The sequence below is a fragment of the Hylobates moloch genome, unplaced genomic scaffold, assembly GCF_009828535.3.
Source record: "Hylobates moloch isolate HMO894 unplaced genomic scaffold, HMol_V3 SCAFFOLD_3, whole genome shotgun sequence".
In the NCBI taxonomy this organism is placed as follows: Eukaryota; Metazoa; Chordata; class Mammalia; order Primates; family Hylobatidae; genus Hylobates; species Hylobates moloch.
Genome location: NW_026652278.1, coordinates 162,055,383 through 162,075,222, shown reverse-complemented (window position 1 = coordinate 162,075,222; position 19,840 = coordinate 162,055,383). Strand labels below are relative to the sequence as shown.

The 19,840-nt window shown below is 36.9% G+C and overlaps 3 protein-coding genes across 5 annotated transcripts in view; 2 read left to right on the top strand and 1 right to left on the bottom strand.

Annotated features, from left to right (window-relative positions):
• The window catches only part of SCRG1 (stimulator of chondrogenesis 1), a 15,945-nt gene extending 14,062 nt beyond the window's left edge, over positions 1–1,883 (top strand). Inside the window, exon 3 of the mRNA XM_032148924.2 lies at positions 1,650–1,883. Coding sequence (XP_032004815.1) covers positions 1,650–1,704 — 55 coding nt within the window. The 3' untranslated portion in view covers positions 1,705–1,883. The remainder of the gene's footprint in view (positions 1–1,649) is intronic.
• LOC116480342 (large ribosomal subunit protein eL21-like) overlaps positions 1–19,840 on the top strand; it is a 56,269-nt gene that overhangs the window by 15,367 nt on the left and 21,062 nt on the right. The gene's annotated exons all lie outside the window — the stretch shown is intronic.
• Positions 11,431–19,682, bottom strand: SAP30 (Sin3A associated protein 30). 3 transcript variants are annotated; one of them, XM_058436886.1, is made up of 5 exons: positions 19,027–19,682; positions 18,226–18,698; positions 16,197–16,322; positions 15,670–15,768; positions 11,431–12,509 (listed from the first exon to the last, which is right to left on the bottom strand). In XM_058436886.1, exons 2-5 carry the CDS (start codon positions 18,538–18,540, stop codon positions 12,387–12,389), a joined length of 663 nt encoding a protein of 220 aa, XP_058292869.1. In that variant the 5' UTR covers positions 18,541–18,698; positions 19,027–19,682; the 3' UTR covers positions 11,431–12,386. The 3 variants fall into 3 exon arrangements, with proteins under 3 accessions (XP_058292869.1, XP_058292868.1, XP_032004813.1); XM_058436885.1 differs by having other exon boundaries at positions 19,109–19,682; XM_032148922.2 differs by lacking the exon at positions 19,027–19,682 and having other exon boundaries at positions 18,226–18,822.

The following is a 19,840-nucleotide window of genomic DNA, read 5'->3' as shown; positions in this document are numbered from 1 at the left end:
AAAAAAAAAAAAAAAGTTATAAAATGATGGTAGATAAATTAATAAATATTTTTAGTTCTTGATTTTAAAATAATCTCCCCCTGGTTATTGATGAATCTTTCAAATCCCATGGTCTTGGATATTTCATATTGAAATTAGCTTTTTCAAATTACTTTCAACAGATGTCATCATATTTTCATCCTTCTAAGAAATCTGTGAAATATAAAAGGTAGATATAACCATCTTACCAAGGAAAGGTACAGAGTTGAAATGACCAGTACTATCCCACATAACTAGCTAATATCAACACTGGGATTAGAACCCACGTGTTCTGATTCAGAACAGATTTTTCATCTACCAAGCTAGCTGGTTCTCAAAGTGTGGTTCCCAGAACAGCAGCTTCAGCATCACCTGAGTTTTTAAAATTGCATATCCATCCTTGGACTCCACCCCAGACCTACTGAATCAGAAACTCTGGAGGTAGGACCCAGCAATTATGGTTGTTTGTTTGTTTGTTTGAGACGGAATCTTGCTCTGTTGCCCAGGCTGGAGTGCAGTGGCATGATCTCGGCTCACTGCAAGCTCTTCCTCCCGGGTTCATGCCATTCTCCTCCCTCAGCCTCACGAGTAGCTGGGACTACAGGCACCTGCCACCACGCCCGGCTAATTTTTTTTTTTTTTTTTGTATTTTTTTAGTAGAGATGGGGTTTCACCGTGTTGGTCAGGATGGTCTTGATATCCTGACTTCATGATCCGTCCGCCTTGGCCTCCCAAAGTGGTGGGATTACAGGCGTGAGCCACCGTGCCTGGCCGGGACCCAGGAATTACGTTTTAACAAAACTGCCAGGTGATTCTAATGCATAGTAAAGTTTAAGAATCACTGTACTAAACAATGATGCCAAGAACTTGAGTTAATTAATCTCATGAAGTGACAATTTTTCCTGTACTACATAAATGAAATGCCAACTAATATTAAAATGCCATGTTTGCTTTTTTTATATTACTTGAAAACAGTTTACTGAAATGGACTTACATTTCTATTATGATATAATTTTGTGATTATCTCTGTTAACGGATGAGAACAGCAGTGTGGATAAACTTGATTTTGGGACAATCAAAGAGAAATACTGCTAAGTATAATTCTAATAAGCCATAATTATAATATCACCTTGCATTTGTATATAATTTTGTATTATTCCATGCATTTTTATAATTACTTTATGTGATCTTTTCAACCAGGGGAAGTTGAGTAGCTTTGTAACATTTCTCCTTTCCCCATAAGACCTAGAAATTTATTTAATAAACAAGAAATGTTGAATCTTCTGTTTCCTAACTGCAGATTTAAACTTCATGGCCTATCCTCATATAAGAGATATGAAATTGTATACATGACCATAAAGTTTTGAAATTACCTAATATTTCTTTTTCTTCGTAGATAAACGATAGCATGATATCAATGGCAAATGCGGGGAAGGCAGACAAATCGATTACCTTTTTGGTCTTTGTTGCTTCTGTGGCAACTCCTCCCACTCATCTCTTTACATTTTAGTCACCTAAAAAGAATAGTCATAACTGAAATCCTGGAAATCACTGTCTATTTTTAATCTAGAAAAGACTAACTAATATCTTAGCCTTAAGGTTAATTTAATTGATGCTCTACTTTCTTTCAGAGACGTCTTCTTTGGACCAAAGATCTCTTTCGTGATTCCTTGCAACAATCAATGAGAATCTTCATGTATTCTGGAGAACACCATCCCTGATTTCCCACAAACTGCACTACATCAGTATAACTGCATTTCTAGTTTCTATATAGTGCAATAAAGCATAGATTCTATAAATTCTTACTTGTCTAAGACAAGTAAATCTGTGTTAAACAAGTAGTAATAAAAGTTAATTCAATCTAATTTTTCTCTGTGGACATTGTTGGCATTGGTTAAAAATTTTGCCTAGAAAATGTAATCTATGAGGTGTTCATTATACTCAGTTAAAGAGTTCTGTCTCCCAGATGAAGAGCCATAGGCATGGCTCAAGGATTGAAAATACTTTCAGTCCTTAGTTGACAGTTATTAACCATATATTGAAAGAACCAGGTATAAGTTGAGATTATTGGAAGGGAGCTAGAAATTTTCTAGTAAGGAGGAAAAAGAGACCAGCCTGGGCAACATAGTGAGACCCCCTCTTTACAAAAAAATTAGCAGGTTGTGGGTGCCCACATATGTAGTTCTAGTTGCTCAAGAGGGTCATTTGAACCCAGGATTTCGAATCTGCAGTGAGCTATGATTGTCTAGCCTGGGTGACAGATCAAGACCCTGTCTCAAAAAAAAAAAAAAAAAAGGAAAAGGGAACAATATTTGAGCATATATTATGTATGCTAATAACTTTAAGTACATTTCAGGCTGGGACTGGTGTAATCCTAGCATTTTGGGAGGCCAAGGCGGGAAGATCACTTGAGTCCAGGAGTTTGAGACCAGCCTGGGCAACATAGTGAGATCCTGTCTTTACAAAAAAATTTAAAAATTAGCTGAGCATGGCGGCATGCACCTGTAGTCCCAGCTATTGGGGAGGCTGAGGTGGGAGGATCACTCGAGCCCAGAAATTCAAGGCTGCAGTGAGCTAAGATGATGCCACTGAACTCCACCATCGAACCACAGAGCGAGACTCTGTCTCAAACAAACAAAAACCAAGAACTTAAAACACATTTCATTTTACTCTCTCAAAAAACAACAACAAAAGCCTTCAAGGTAAATATTCTCAGCCCCATTTTTCAGCTGCTAACTCAAGTTTAAGATATTTGCTAAAAATCAAGGCAGATTTTCAGAAGAGTTCCAATTCCAAAGCCCATATGCCACACACAGATGTATCCTTAAAACCATGATACATTTCCTAAAGTATCCATTTTTCTTAAGAATAACAAAACACACATTAAAAGAAACATAATGGATGAGAATTTAAAAGTCTCATACATTTTAAAAGTCAATAAAACAGGCAATTTCAAAGGTATTTTCTGATTGTTAGAGGAGACAGCTTTGGATTATGCCCCATATCTTAAGAGGTATGTGACTCATATTGCCATCAGAGGTAATGTCAGAAAGTCTTTCATGTTATAAAAATGTATTCAAAGCCTGCTTAGTGCCAGCCATTATTAAGATCTAGGGATACAGTAATGAATAAAATGGACTTATCCTCTTGGAACTTGTGCTCTAACAAAGGTGTGATTGTTATAAACAAATAATTATTTATAAATGTGAAGCCTGCTACAGAGAAGCATAGGGTGCTATACAAAGTATTGTGGGGAAATGTTTGAGAAACACCATACCACACAGGCAATCTGGGAGATATCATTTTATGAATAAAAGTGACATTATTTCATTAAAATATATCCTTGGAGGTCCCTGATCTGTTTCTGAAGACCACACCCAGAACAGCATCTGGTATCTAATCTGTGTTTAGTTAAGTGTTACTGGGCTGGAAGACCACACCCAGAACAGTGTCTGGTAGCTAATCTGTGTAAATAAGTGTTACTGGACTGGACCAAACAATTTTGAGGTAGTCACAATTCAGTGTCTTAAAGTGTATATGAACACGGCTGGGTGCGGTGGCTCACGCCTGTAATCCCGGGCTTATCACGAGGTCAAAGATCAAACCATCCTGGCTAAACGGTGAAACTCTCTATAAAAAACAAAAAAAAAAGTATAAAATTACTGGATAGATAGGTAGGTAGATGGATAATATTAGTTGTTTTATCAAGATAGCATGTGATTTGATTGGCCTTTCTTTCTTCACTGAATCGACTGGTAATGAAATCAGCCTAATTCAATAATGAAAGTTTCATATCCATTCTGGAACAGTGCATAGAATAGGTAAATAAAAAAAAACTATCAGCAAACCAGTTTTATTTTCTACTTGGTAGGAACCCTCCTTGAGGGGGAAAAAGCATTAAAGATCCAGTGTCTCCATTTACAAATGACACATCAGCATAAGGACATATGTGAGAAAACAATGGCTTTTTAATAAGTGTTCCCTTATTGCTGCAATCAAAGCCTGGTAAGAAAAATTGTATCTAACAAAGCTAAATATTTAATAAATAAAATTTTATAAATTATTCATCATAATGTCTCCTTTCTGAAAATATGAAATTCAGTTATTTCTTTTAGAAATGAATGCATTATACAAGTACACAGCCTTCTTTATATTACAAAATAAATGTAAAAACACACATTCACACAACTTACCTTATACAACTATTTCTCTGACTTGGTCAATGCATTTTTAAAAACAATAGATTTTTTTTTTTTTTTTGAGACTGAGTCTCACTCTGTCACCCAGGCCAGAGTACAGTGGCACAATCTTGACTCACTGCAACCTCTGCCTCCTGGGTTCAAGTGATACTTGTGCTTCGACCTCCTGAGTAGCTGGGACTACAGGCACTTGTTACCATACTCAGCTAATTTTTGTATTTTTTAGTAGAAATGAGGTTTCGCCATGTTGGACAGGCTGGTCTCGAACTCCTGGCCTCAAATGATCTGCCTGCCTTGGCCTCCCAAAGTGTTAGGATTACAGGCATGAGTTTTTCCAATAGATTTTAGTTATAAGACAACTAAGCTTTTATTAAAATTTTATTATTATTCTAAACACTGTCTTGCAGCAACTGAATGAGATAGGTACTGATATTATCCTTGTTCTATGGACAAAAAAGCTAAGGTTTAAAGATATTAAGTAGTTTGTCTAAGTTTACATTATCAGTGAGCAATTGAGCCAGATTTTGAATATGGCCAGTCTTGCACTAGCATCTAGAGTCTTAACCACTATGTTGTTTAACAGCATTACCTAATCTATTATTTCCTTTACAGAAATGCAAATTTTTACTTGGATAGGACACACAATTGTACATTTCAGATAGCTCTTATATGCTAAAAGCTTACTGAACAAGTATTTCTGTATTTTTATCTTTGACTTTCTATATCATTGTTCTTATTGTGAATCCCACGTTACTGAGCACAAAGTTGACAGTAATACATACTAATAGCTCACCTCTTTTTGATTAAAATTCATCTTTTCTTCATCATAATTTGTAGAGACTTGTTGAATATTTTTGTTTGCTGGGATTAGGTACTGATCCTAAAGGATTATTAGAGAATTGGAAGGAAGATGGAGAACCAAAACAATGAGCAACAACTATTGGGGGAAATAAAAGACAAGGTAGGAACATTCACAGATCATTTTGTGACTTTAATGTCCTTATAATTATCAAAAGGTACATATAAGTTATTTACATAATAAATCATTTTTGGTAAAATATTATAGCAGATGTTTTTAAAATATAAAACTCTCTATGAGTAAAGCACTACAGGCTTCAAAATAATTTTCCCAAAAGGAAAAAAATCAAATTCATGTATTTCTAAATCAATCTTGCATTGACAGTCTAAGCCTAAACTTTTCTCTCAAAAATTTGAAGAGAAACTGGTATTAGAAAATTAAAGTAAATTGATACTCAATTTACTTATATGCAATGGTATCACCATAAAATGCTCATCTTTGTATGGTGGTATATCTGGAGAAAAATGTGTAGAATATACTTACCTGATATATTCTAAGAACTTTAAAAGCCATAGTATATTTTCAAGAGTTTATGCGATCTATATTTTCAGAGGTTAAGAAGTCAAATGATAAGTCCATTGGATATAATGTATAAAAAGCTGATTTGATATTTACATTTAGTATCATTAAAATATATATACACAATTACATACATATACTATATATACAATATATATTCATATATGTAATAATCTGGTAGCAATTAATATGACTATTATTTGAGAACTATAGTTGACTGTGTAGACTATTAATGCAACTAGGACAATATACACACAATAAACTCAAGTGTACAGCAAGCATCAGCTCTTAGCTAGAAAGAAATGCAAGGAATTCATAATTGCAAAGGAATAAATTCTATAGTAAGCAGTATTCACCCTTAAAAATATACATATAAGTATAAAAACAGCAAATTTTCCTCTGAATATTAGCTTTCCTGCATCCATTATTTTAGCTTATAAGCAAAACCTTGCTTGACATTTAAAAAATAACTCCACTAAATGAATAAACAATAACATGACAAAAATTTATTCTTGAACCACCATCACTTGCTTAGATATCATAATCTGCATTTTACTATTAAAATGTTATGTAAATATGTGCAAATTATAAACAAAAAAGCTGGGATGGCTATACTAATAACAGACAAAGTAGATGTTAAGTAAAAACATGTTACGAGAGCAAAGATGGACATTTTATATTGTTAAAAGTTTCAATTTATCAAAAAGATATAACAATTATAAACATATATGCACCATATGACAGCCAGAAAATATATAAAACAAACCTTTAGAAAACTGAAGGGAGAAATATACAGTTCTACAATAATAGTTGGAGACCTTAATGCCTCACTTTCCACAATTGATAGACAAGTAGAAAGAAAACCAATAAGGAAGTAGGAGGCTTGAACAATACTATAAAACCAACTAGACCCCAGAGACATATACAGAACATTCCACTCAACAACAGCAGAATACAGTCTTCTCAAGTACACATGGGACATTCTTCAGGATAGACTATATGTTCTTCCACAAAACAATTATCTATAAGCTTAAAAAGACTAAGGTAATACATACTATCTTTTTGAACCACAATAAAATGAGTAATCAATACAGAAGGAAAACTAGAAAATTCACAAATACCTGGAACTAAGCAATATACTTGTTCACAAAAAGTATATTGTTTCATAACAAATATATTGCTTAGTTCCAGGTATTTGTGAATTTTCTTTAGTGGTTTAAAGAATAATCACTAGAGAAATTAGATACTAATTTAAGAAGACTGAAAACAAAAACAAACATTCCAAAACTTACAAGATGCAGGAAAAGCTGTATTCAGAGAAAAATTTACAGCTGTAAATGCCTGCATTAAAAAAGAAAAATATCAAATCAACCTAAATTTACACATTAAGAAAATAGACAAAGAAGAGCAAACTAAATCCAAAGCCAGCAGAAGATAATGAAGATCTGAAAAGAGAAAAATGAAATAGAGAAAAAAATATAATCCATGAGATCAAAGAAAATACCAACAAAATTGATAAATCCTTAGCTAGACTACTAAGAGAGAAGACATAAATAAGTAGAATCAGAAATAAAGGTAGGGATATTACTGCTGACCTTACAGAAATTCAAAGTATTATAAGAGAATTATTGGAACAATTTGTATAACAACAAATTAGATAATCTAGGTGAAATAGACAAATTCCATGACTTACCGAAAATAACTTAAAAGAAACACAAAGTCTCAACAGACCTATACATAACAAAAAGACCTATATACGTAAAAAGATTAAATCCATCAAAACTCTTCCATCGAAGAAATAGCCTAGACCAGATAGGTTCACCCATAAGTTCTGTCAAACATTTAAAGATGAATTAATATCATTCTTACTCAAAAATCTCCAAAAATAGAAGAGGAAAGAATACTTCCTAACACATTCTATGAGGCCAGCATTATCCTGATACCAAAGTCAGATAAAGATACCATAAGAAAACTATAGACCAATATCCCTTATGAGTATAGATGTAAACACCCTCAACAAAATACTAACAAGCCAAATCCCACAGCACATTAAAAGAATTATGCACTATGACCAAGTGGGATTTATCCCAGAAATGCGAGGGTGGTTCAACATAAGAAGGTCAATGTAATATACACTAAAGAAAAAAATCATCTCAATACTACTAAGGAAAAAAAAATCATCTCAATACTGAAAGTATTTGACTAAATTCAACACCCTTTCATGATAAAAACATTTAGCAAATTAGCAATAGAAGAGGACTTCCTTAACATGACAAAGAACATTTATGAAAACCCACAGCTAACATCATACTGAATGGTCAAAGACTGAAAGTTTTCCTTCTAACAAAAGGAACAAGACAACAATTCCTGCTTTCACTACTACTGTTTAACATTGTACTGGAAATCGTAGCCAGGGCATCTTGGCAAGGAAAAGAAATAAAAGGCATCCAAATTGGGAAGAAAGAAGTAAAACCATTTTTGTTTGCAGATAACATGATTCTATTTATAGAAAAATCCCATAGAATCCACACACACACACACACAAAATTACTAGAGCTGATCAATTCAGCACAGTGGCAGCATCAGCACACACCTCTAATGAATGATTCAAAAAAGAATTTAAGAAAACAATTATATTTATAATAGTGTCAAAAAGAAGAAAATACATAAGCATAAATTTAACCAAGAGGTGAAAGACTTGCACACTGGAAACTATAAAACACTGCAGAAATTAAAGAAGACCTAAAAAAATGGAAAGATATCCCACAGTCACGGATTGGAATGCTTAACATTGTTAAGCTGGCAATCTGAAAATGGTCCATAGATTCAATGCAATCTCCACCAATATTCTAATAGCCTTTTGGGCAAAAAATGAAAAAAAAATCTTCAAATTCATATGGAACTGTAAGGGGCCCTGAATAGCCAAAACAATACTGAAAAAGAAAAACAAAGTAGAAGGACTCCTACTTCCTGATTTCAAAACTTATTACAAGGCTACAGTAGTCAAAGGAGTATAGTATCGGCATAAGAATAAATACATAGACCATGGAATAGAATTGAGAGTGCAGAAATAAACATCTATGGCCAATTGATTTTCAACAAGAGTGTCAAGACTATTCAGTTGGGAAAAAATAGTTTCTTCAACAAATCATACTGGGACAAGTGGCTAACCACAGGCAAAAAAATGAAGTTGGACCCCTACCTCATTCATATATAAAAATTGATTCACAACAGTTCAACAATCTAAATTTAGGAGTTAAAACTGTAGAACTCCTAGAAGAAAACATATACATTAATGTTTATGATGTTGGTTTTGGCAATGGATTTTTTGACACCGAAAATATGAGCAACAAAGGAAAAAATAGATAAATTGGACTATGTAAAAATTTAAAACTTTTGTGCATCAAAGGACATTATCAGAACTGTGAAAAGGCAACTTACAGAATGAGAGAAAATATTTACAAATCATGTATCTTATAAGGGTTTAATACTCACAATAAACAAACAGTCCTACATTTCAACAATAAAAAACAACCCAACTAAAAAAAAAAGAATAAAAAGGACTTGAATAAACACTTCTCCAAAGAAGATATGTAAGTGGCCAAGAGCACATGAAAAGATGTTCAATAAAATTGATCATTAAGGAAATATAAATAAAATCCACAATCAGATACCACTTCACACCCAGTAGGATGGCTTTTTTTTTTTTTTAATGAAATACAAGTGTTAGTGAATTGAAGAAATAGGAGCCTTTATACATTGCTGGTAGAAATGTAAAAGAGTATAGCAACTTGGAAAAGATTGGAAATTCCTCAAAAAGTTAAGTACAGAATTATTTATGTACCAGCAGTTCTACTGCTAGGTATACACCCAAGAGAAATGAAAACATATGTTCACAGAAAAACTTGTACATGAATGTTTACAGCAGCATTATTCATAACAGCCAAAGGTAGAAACCCAATGTTCATCAACAAACAAATGGATAAATAAGCTGTGTTCAATAGATACAATGGAATACTATTTAGCCTGAAAAAGGAAGTACTGCAACTTGGATGAACCTTGAAAACATGCTTTTTTAGCATTATGCTTTTTGGCATGTTTTCAAGGTTCATCCAACTTGCAGTACTTCATTGTATGATTCCCTTGTAATATATCCAGAATAGGCAAATCCATAGAGAAAAAGCAGAATGGAGGTTACCAGGGAATAGGGAGAGGGAAGAAGGCGGAGTGATTATGTATGGCTGTTTTTGTTGGGTGAAAAGAGTTTTGAAATTAGAGTTGCTGGTTATACAATACTGCAAATACATTAAATACCACCATATTGTACACTTTAAAATGATTAATTGTATATTTTGTTTCTTAATTTAAAAAGACTTCATGTAGAAAAATATAGAATTTATTTTTTGTAAAGACATGTATTTCAGGCATTAATTTTTAGGCCTTTCCCAAAATTACTCTTTTGAAGTTAGTAATCAATAACTTATTTTTTGATCCCCTGCTGTCCATTCAGTATGCTTTTTCCTCCTACTTCTAGTGGCATTTAAATTTAGATTCTTCTCTTAATGCTCTAACATCAAAAGTAACCTATACCCTTATAGAAATGAGTTTCCATTCATTTTTTGTTCATATATAGATAAGAAAAAATAGTTTCTAATGAATCCATCATTTTAAAAATCCAATGGTAACTGAAATTTTCATAGAAAACTGACTTTTACATTGCAGCTTCTTGAGTTAGTTACTCAGCTTTGGTCAGGTTCTGGAAGTTCTCAACTTACAAGATCTGATTTTTCATATTTTAAATTGTTTTAACAAGGATTTGATTTCATTTAATAACTACCATCCAGAACTCATATTTTATAAAACTACATTTTATTATGCAAATAAGTATATGAAATTAACGTTGCCAGTCAAAGGTTATGTTCATACTTTTATGTCAGCAAATAATTCCAAGTTTTTTGTTTCATGAGAACAGAATATGGGTCTCATTTTGTTGTTTTTGTTTTTTGTTTTTGTTTTTTTGAGTCAGGGTCTCACTCCAACGCCCAGGCTGGAGTGCAGTGCTGCAATCATGGCTCACTGCAGCCCCAGTCTCCCAGGCTCAAGTGATTCTCCCACCTCAGCCTCCCAAGTAGTTGGGACTACAGATGCATGCCACCACACCTATCTAATTTTTGTATTTTTTTGTGGAGATAGGGTTTCGCCATTTTGCCAACACTGGCCTTGAATGCCTGGGCTCAAGCGATCTGCCCGCCTTGCCCTCCTAAAGTGCTGGGATTACAGGTGTGAGCCACTGTACCTGGCCTCAAAATGTGTTTTTATAAGAAATCTTCTCACAGATTTCCAAAATGCCAGAAATGAGAAGTTTCTATAATAGCAATTATCACAGACTGTGCTTGTCAATAAAGTGGCAAGTAAATCTTTAAATGGTCATAGCAAAACCAATGACCAGTTGCTTTATTGTTCATTATATTTTCTAGCTGTCAATACATTAAGAACACTTGAAAATATGCACAGTCACCTACTAATGAACTAGGACTTTAGATGTAGTACTTTAGTTGCATCAGTGGTTCTCAACTAGCTGTGATTTTGACCCTCAAAGTATGTTTGGCAGTGTCTAGAGGAATTTTTGGTTGTCACACCTTGGGGGAGCTACTGGCACCTACTGAGCGGACTTAGGGATGTTGCTAATCCTCCAATAGACTGAACGGCCTCCCACAGAAAAAGAATTATCAAGTCCAAATGTCAACTTTGAGAAATCATGAGCTACATTAATGGTCTCATCCATTTCCAGCCTAAAATCTGCAGCTTTATCTCAGAACAGTTTGCTGAAGCTGGTTGTTTTTTTTTTTTTATGTCACAAGCTATACATTTGACTTGTAATTATAAGAATTTAGCTAAACAATATAATCTCAAGAAAAGCACAGATTTAGAATGTTTGATAGAAAACTGACAGAGAATAAAACATAAAAAGGAGATATAAATCAAGTCAGAGCCATATATAACCACAATTTAAATGAAAATCTGGTTAGATATCTAGACCTCTCCAACTTATTAGTTACAATTTGCAATGTAAACAGTACAGGACATCACTAAAAATTAAGGGGCATAGCAGAGGTACTTTCTATATTCATGCCACATAAGTATCTTTTCTCAAAGACAAAATTTTGAAAAACAGCTATTTAATTTTATATTATTTCAACTTTCAGCATTGTGTTTATCTTTGCTGGCATATTAAGTCTTCTTTGTTCTTCCTAGTACTTCATCAAGTAATAATAACAGAAAAAAGGAAATAAAAAAGAAGTTGCATTCCAAGAAAAGTTTATTTTTCAAATTTGCTAGCATTATAAAGCACCTTAAAAAATAATGCTATTTAGATTATCTTCAATTCCAAGTCAGATTGTCCCAGAGAATGCAAATGTGCTACATTTGTTACTTCTCCTTACCCTGTTAATTTCTTGGAAGTTTAAAAAAAAAAGGGGGGGATTACAAAATGAAGGACTTTACATTAAAATCTCAATACTGATCTCTAAGTCAGTTTAAAAGAAAAATCAAGTTTCACAAAATAAATACACTGAAGCAACTATAATAGTAATAACCTTTATTTAAAATAGTTTTTAATTTAGGAAAGCTCATTTTATATGAGTTTCCAACTAATTATTAGAGTCAGAAACACAAAGAAAATAAAATCAGAGAAAATCCTCTGTAGAAAAAATACACAAAGAACATTTCTACATGTGAAAAAACAGTAAACAGTGTTAACATCCAAGTTATTAGTCTCAATTCCACATCTCCTAGTGAACACCACTATCAACCTTGAGATCTGATTTGTTCTTGTCATTCTTCACTGAGTAGATGAAATATGTTAAGGTGTCTTTTTCATTCACTGGAATAGACCTAAAGTGGCAACCAACTATCTATAAAGAAAAGAAAAATTAAGGAAATTAAATTTTAGATATAACAGGTTTCATAAACTAGGTAAAAAATGCGGTTTCATCAAAAGAAAAAGTGCTATGTGATAAGGGCTATTTCTTTTAAAAATTATATTTAACAAAATACCAACAAGACAAAAAGCATTCAAGAATAAAATGTTACAAACGAGAGATAGTGTGATTTCAAAGGACCCTTTGGCCCACTCAATTTAATATACATTGATTAGAAAATATATTTTCCTTTTATTTATTTTAAATTTTATAATTGGGTCAGGCGTGGTGACTCATGCCGGTAATCCCAGCACTTTGGGAGGCCGAGGTGGGCAGATCACTTGAGCTCAGGAGTTCGAGACCAGCCTGAGCAACATGACGAAACCCCATCCCTACCAAAAAAAATACAGAAATTAGATAGGCGTGGTGGTGTACACCTGTAATCCTAGCTACTCAGAAGGCTGAGACAGGAGGATTGCTTGAACCCAGAAGGTGGAGGTCGCAGTGAGCCAAGATCATGCCACTGGACTACAGCCTGGGCGACAGAGCAAGACTCTGTCTCAAAAAAAGATAAATAAGTAAAATAAAAATAATAAATTTTATAATTGGAATCTAGAATAGGGAATACATGATTTTACTTTTAAACTTTAAATGAGATAAAACAGACGCAAGAGACCACATGCATCATTAAACCTGCAATGGTTTAGACTCTACTGATAGAAGTATGAAGTTGAAAGCTTTTGGTAGTAGAGAAACCAACAATAACATATAAATTGTTTGCTGCAAATTATATTCATTCATTCATACCTTGGTAGCATTCTTTGGTTAAGGTTCCTTGAAAATTTTTCTGAATAAAAATTATGAGTGGAAATGAGAGGAGAAAGAGGGATGTTCAATGAAGGATGTTTACCTGCTTCCTTGCCTTTTCATTGCGCTAACATAACATGCATACTACAATTACTAATAGAAGAATAACAGACTTACCTGGGGTGCTGACGTGCATATTTAGAATCCAGAAAATAAAATTTCTTAAGAAAAAAGTTCATCCACACAATAATTAAGAGACTTAAGACTTAGTCATACAACCCTGGAATCCCTTAAAACAGTGGTCCCCAACCTTTTTGGCACCAGAGCTCGATTTCACGGAAGGCAATTTTTGCACAGATTGGGGGTGGGGGAGTTGGTTTTGGTATGAAATTGTTCCACCTCAGATCATCAGGCATTAGATTCTTATAACAAGCTTACAACCTAGATCCCTCACATGTGCACTTCACAGGAGGGTTTGGACTCCTATGAGAATCTAATGCTGTGGCTGATCTGACAGGAGGCGGAGCTCAGGCAGTAATGCTTGCTAGCTGGTGCTCACCTCCCACTCTGCGGACCCGTTCCTAACAGGCCACCAACCAGTACCAGTCCATGGCCCTGGGGTTGGAGACCCCTATCTTAAAATATATGTACTACATCTGCACATTCCTTAACCTGTTAATATCTGCATTTCTGATTAAGTAAAATATAACACTCATGGCTATCTCTTATGTATAAAAAAGAAAATAGCCCTGGAAATAATATAACTGTTCTTAGAAGGTCAGTTTATCAAAAATTTCAGGTTTAATTTATACCTAAATATAACATTTAAAATAATCAGTTCTTTGGTTCTCATTTGTCCCAAAACAGGGATGCCTTCACTCCATTAGTACCTATTGAAATATTTCATCATGGTGGGCAATATCTATATTTATGTTACATTAATGTATTGTACAACCCCAAAAGAACTTGATCTTTTAAATCAAAATTAAAGAAAAATTAATTAGATCTGTGTTGCCCAACCAAGGATAAGAAATTTTAGCTAAATAGTTAATATATTAGATTTTAACAATGTTAAAAAGCATTCTGCCAAATAAATGTAACTTCTATTCATATTTCATTTTATTCAATATGCACATTTTAGAAAATGTTGGGTAACTACTAAATCCATACAAAGAATATGAGAAAACTGATTTAAATATCTACACTTCTATTTTGTCTAGTAGGCCAAATTTTCTTTTTTTAGAGATGGAGTGTTGCTATGTTGCCCACGGTGACTCAAACTCCTAGGCTTAATCAATCCTCCTCAGTAGCTGCAAGTAAAAATTTTTATTTTAAATATGATTAAAATATAAATATATAAATCTATAAACATCTTAATAAAATGCACAGATTTCTTGGTTCTGTTATATCCTGAGAACATATGCACACTCCATTAACTTTTCACAACTCAGTGACTGACTAGAAGTCCTCTATCAAAGCAAACTACAAGTAAAAGCTTGGGTAAAAGAAAAGCTTTTGCCTCTTCTAGATGTGAAAAAAACATGGATGTCTCTAATAAAACTAACATCAACAAGGACAAATTTTGAAATAGTTAAGTCAGCAAATTATAAAAATACTGTTTAGTGGCTGATTTGTAAGCCTATTCCACCACTTTAAAATATAAATTCTTATAAGGACATTAAAGCTTGTTAATTAATTTTATTATGCCTCAATTAGGTGCTCAAATGTTTACTGGTTAAACGGAGTTTTAAAACTAATAGATTTCTAAAGTGAGGATTAAAAAACTCTCATTCAACATTTTGAGGGCCAAGCACGGTGGCTCACACTGGTAATCCCAGCACTCTGGTAGGCTGAGGTGGGCAGATCACTTGAAGTCAGGAGTTTGAAACAAGTCTGGCCAACATGGTGAAACCCTATCTCTACTAAAAATATTATACAAAAATTAGCCTGGTGTGGTGGTGCACACCTGAAGTCCCAGGTACTTGGGAGGCTGAGGCTGGAGAATTGCTTGAACCTGGTAGGCAGAGGTTGCAATGAGCCAAGACCGTGCCACTGCACTCCAGCCTGGGCGACAGAGCGAGACTCTGTCTCAAAAAACAAACAACACATTTTGAAAGGCAGTATCAGAAGGTGTTGTACACAATCTACTGAGTAGTCATTACAAAAAGGAATTTCCTAAGTGGCAGACAAACATTTCTAGACAACTAGATTCTTCCACAACAGATTTTTTAACTTTGTTCTTTCTAACTAAAATGTACTGTTACATACACTACATTAATACTTTCATTAGCATTTAATAATCTCTTGGTTGTGCAGATAGTTCAAATAGTTTAAAACTCACATATACCTCAACAAGTTGTGCTTTATTAAGTCCTGGTCTGGTTGGTAGCTTGAAGTGTCTTTTGTATCTCCTAAGTGTATTTACTTGTAATTGGTATAAATCAACCTAGAAAAAATTAACATGTATAAATTAGTTCATACAATTTGTTGAAAATTTATCATTGATATGTATAATAACAAACATCTTAACTTGAGCACAATAAAAATTTACTTCCAAAATCAAAAAAATTATTTAAAAAATTTACATAATCAAACACACAAATTATTAAAGAATTTAATCTTTTGGGGATAAATAATATAAACTGAGGTCAAAAAAAGAGTAAGTTATGTGACAACAGAGCTGCAAAAATTGTCAATTTAAAATGTAACAATTCAAACTGTGTAAATGCATGTCAACTGGCTATATTTAATTTTGCTTTCATTTTCAGATTTCTCAAATGTTTTAAACACTTAAAAGATTGTTCATATCTTTTTATAAAGGTTTCAGAATGCACTACTTAGGATTTATATTAAGCATAAAAAACTTCTATCTACCTCTGGGGTATCAATATCTTGAACAGGTGAATCACCTCCATCATCATCACTCCCTTTTCTCTTTCTTCTGTTTCGAACACTCTGAATTAAGTTTTTATGATAATCACATATGTAAAGATGCCTTGCCTGAAACAGAAAAGTTTTATACACTGCTTATGATTACAGTAAAATGTGTCTATGTATCAGTAAAACACATATGCCACAGTGAGTTCTTAAAAATAAAGATAGTCAAGATGGGCCATTGTTAAGACAATGGAATATTTATACGTTTAAATCCTATACGCTGTTAAAACATAAGATGTCTGGAATACTGTTAAAAGGATGGTGGATGGGGAAGGAGGGGTTGGTTCCAGTTGGGGAAGGAGGTAAGGGAGGGAGGGAGAGGAGAATGAGAAATTCCAACCCTCTGGGTTTTGTCATCAAATTGCAGTGAGGGGCTGGGTGCGGTAGCTCACGCCTGTAATCCCAGCACTTTGGGAGGCCAAGGCGGGTGGATCACTTGAGCTCAGGAGTTCCACACAAGCCTGGCCAACATGGTGAAATCCCGTCTCTACTAAAAATACAAAAAATTAGGCGGGCATAGTGGCAGTAGCCTGTAATCCCAGCTACACAGGAGGCTATGGCAGGAGAATCACTTGAACCTGGTGGTTGGAGGTTGCAGTGAGCCGAGATCGCGCCACTGCACTCCAGCCTGGGCAACAGACACTTTGTCTTAAATAAATAAACAAACAGATAGATAGCAGTAAGGATGACTTGAATTAGTTCATGTTGAATTTTTAACTGATGAGGGGAAAGATGATGTTGCTCACACTTTTGCTACTTGACAGCACTTTCTCTACTTAAAGAACAGCATAGTTTAGTAATATAATGTATGCTTTCCAGTCTTTCTAACTGAATACCCAAATTATATTACAGATATAAAACCATTCGTTTTCACAAATGAGCTGTCGACTTCAAAACTGTATTTAAATTTCAGTTATAAACTTTTCTGAATATTAAATCAATGTATTTATCTATAACACATTTTTCCAAAGCAATCTGAAATTATGCAAGTTCACCTCAAGAGTTTCTCATGGATAACACTGAAAACTGTTTAAACGGGCAAAAAGTGTCACAAATAAACTTTTCAAAAACTTTAATTACATATACTCCTGCGAGCTGTGGACTAACATTTGAAACAAACACGGACTGAGCTAACAGGCTTTTACATTTACTTCTAAGCCAAGCGCAAGATAAAAATATGCAGGACTTGTGGTAGGTTCTCGATACCATGTTATTCATTTACCGCTAGCCAGATCTCCCAAAAGTAGCAACGGCTGTTTCTAAAAACCTCATAGATGGTCAAACGAAAAGACGTGCAAAAGGAGGAAAAAAGAAATCCTGATGGCTGCCAAGGGGATGGCAAAACCGCAGAGGCTACGTGCTCCCCCACCATCGGAGTAGCTGCCCTCGGAGCTGACAGCGCAAACGCCGTTTACAACCCCGGCTCACTGCCAGGCGGCGGGTGAGCTCGGTTTCCCTCTCACCCCGCTCCGGAGGAGACGGAACACAGAAAAGAATAGGATCTTCCTTGATCGTGAAGGTCCTCCACTTTCTCCTAGACGACGGGATTAAAGCACCGTCTGGGGCCAAACACCAGCTTGGGCAGCAAAACAAAGGCGCCTCCATTCCAGAAGAGCTGCCGGGCTGCAAGAAAACTACTCTGGGCCCTCAGTGCGGCGGTCCCCTTTGTTTCGTGTCCCGGTCGCAGAGGAGGAAGGAAGAGGGAAGACCGTGCGGGACAGACGCAGGCAGCGGGAGGTTGGGGGCCAGGGTGGGAAAGAAGAGGGGAACGACAGCGTGTGTGTGGTGTGTGTGTTGGGGTGGCGGTCGGAGTTGCAGTGACTTTGTTATTTGCTTCCAAACACAGACTCCACGAGACCGCACTGCAGCCAGGTCTGAGGGACCCCGCCGACAACCCGTGCCTTTGCCCGGCTCCTGGGGCCCCACCGCGGGGCAGGAGGGCAGGGCGGTCCCGCGGTTTACTTACGCTCTTATCCAGCTCGATCTTCACCTTCTTCTGGGAGATGCTTTTCTGGATCCTCTTGCTGAAGCTGGCGTTGCCTGCCGCCCGGCCGCACCGCTCACCATCCTCCCGCAGACAGCACAGTTGCCCGGGGCCCGGCCCGGCCGCCCCCGGGGGCCCAGCCGCTGAGACCGCCCCCGCGCCCGGCACCTCAGCCCCGGTGCCCGCGCCGGTCCCGTTCCCCGCCGAGGCGGCGGCGGCCGCGGCAGCGACCACTGCGGCCACTGCGGCGGCCGCATCCCCGCCGCGGGTCATCTCGTCAGGCGTGAAGCCGTTCATGTCTCCGAGCTCCCGAGCGCCGGCGCTGACAGAAATCCCCTCTCTCCTGGCCGCTCCGCCTCTCTCCGCTCCGGCAGCGGCAATTCACTCCGCACACCAAGTTAGACAGCGGCACGGCCAAACACCAACTGTCCCAGGCCTGCTGGTCTCTGCTGGCACTGAAACAGTGGACAGTGCTGAGGGCCGGGACGCAGACTGGAGCGTCTCCTGGAGCGGGGACCCCGCTCACTGTCACATGGGGACTTCAACAGTTGGACCGCTACGCCTCCGCCTCCCTCCGGCCCCGGGGCCTGCGCAAGCGCGACGCGCCCCCTCCCGTCCCGCCCCTTTCTGCCGCGCGGCCCCATGGGAATTGTAGTTCTCTGCTGCGGAGTCAACCTGAGCTCCGCCCTGATCCCGCGCCATGCGGGACGGAGGAACTACTAATCCTAGCATGCATAGCGCGGCCACGGACCCACTTTTTTTTTTTTTTTTTTTTTTCAGTACCGGGAAAACAGGAGCGTGTGATTGGGATTTACAGTGTTTTCTCGCGCTCTCTCTGTCTCTAGGGAATTCGGGCTGTGTTTACCTGCTGAGATATCGTAGAATTGGTTTTCAGAGAAGTTCCTCGACTTGTGAGGGAGTGGGACATATATACTTACTCCCATCGACATAAAGGGATGGGAGTGGTGTGGGAAGTAAGTGAGCGTGTGGGGAAAAAAAAGTTTCGAGGCCGTTTCGCAGTTGTGGAGACACAGTTTTTGGTGTGACCACTCTTTTGTGGGAAACCCAAACCAAGGAGAACTCAGGAGAATTGGCGCTCTTCGGTCCTGGAGGTTCCGCAGCTAACATACCGGCTTGACCAACTATCGAGGCCGCAAATTAACAGGGCACCTCCTGGGAGGAAAACGCCCATCCTGACTTCTCAACTGTGACAGGTCCCCCCTCACAAACGCCTTGGGGGTGGGGGGCGTTTCTAAACTCTTGCATGTTCTTGCAAGGGAAATGTTTTTATTCTTGGGCGCACCAAGTTGGCCGCCTCCTGAGGTGGAGTACGGACCAGTTGACAACAGGGCTTCTTTTCACCTCCACGCCCAACCTTTTCCATTTCTCCTCAAACGGTTTTGGAGAAGGGTGGAGTCATATCATTTTAAAGGAGACTTGGAACCTGACCAACACAAACCCTGCTCGAATGTTCCCAGAAACTTCCCTGCATTAGCGCTACCGAGCGCATGGAGTAGAGAGCGCATTTCCTCAGTCCTGGCAGGCGCGTGCGCCCGTGTGCTGCAGGCGTTTGTGCGCGCCCGCTTTTATGTATTCG

Excerpts from the sequence above, each read along its gene's own strand:
- SAP30 (XM_058436886.1), bottom strand. The coding sequence starts at position 18,540 with ATGAACGGCTTCACGCCTGACGAGATGACCCGCGGCGGGGATGCGGCC. Across the intron at positions 16,323-18,225 it reads AGATCGAGCTGGATAAGAGC|GCAAGGCATCTTTACATATG; the intron begins GTAAGTAAACCG and ends TTTCTGTTTCAG. Across the intron at positions 12,510-15,669 it reads ATAAAGCACAACTTGTTGAG|ATAGTTGGTTGCCACTTTAG; the intron begins GTATATGTGAGT and ends TTTTCTTTATAG.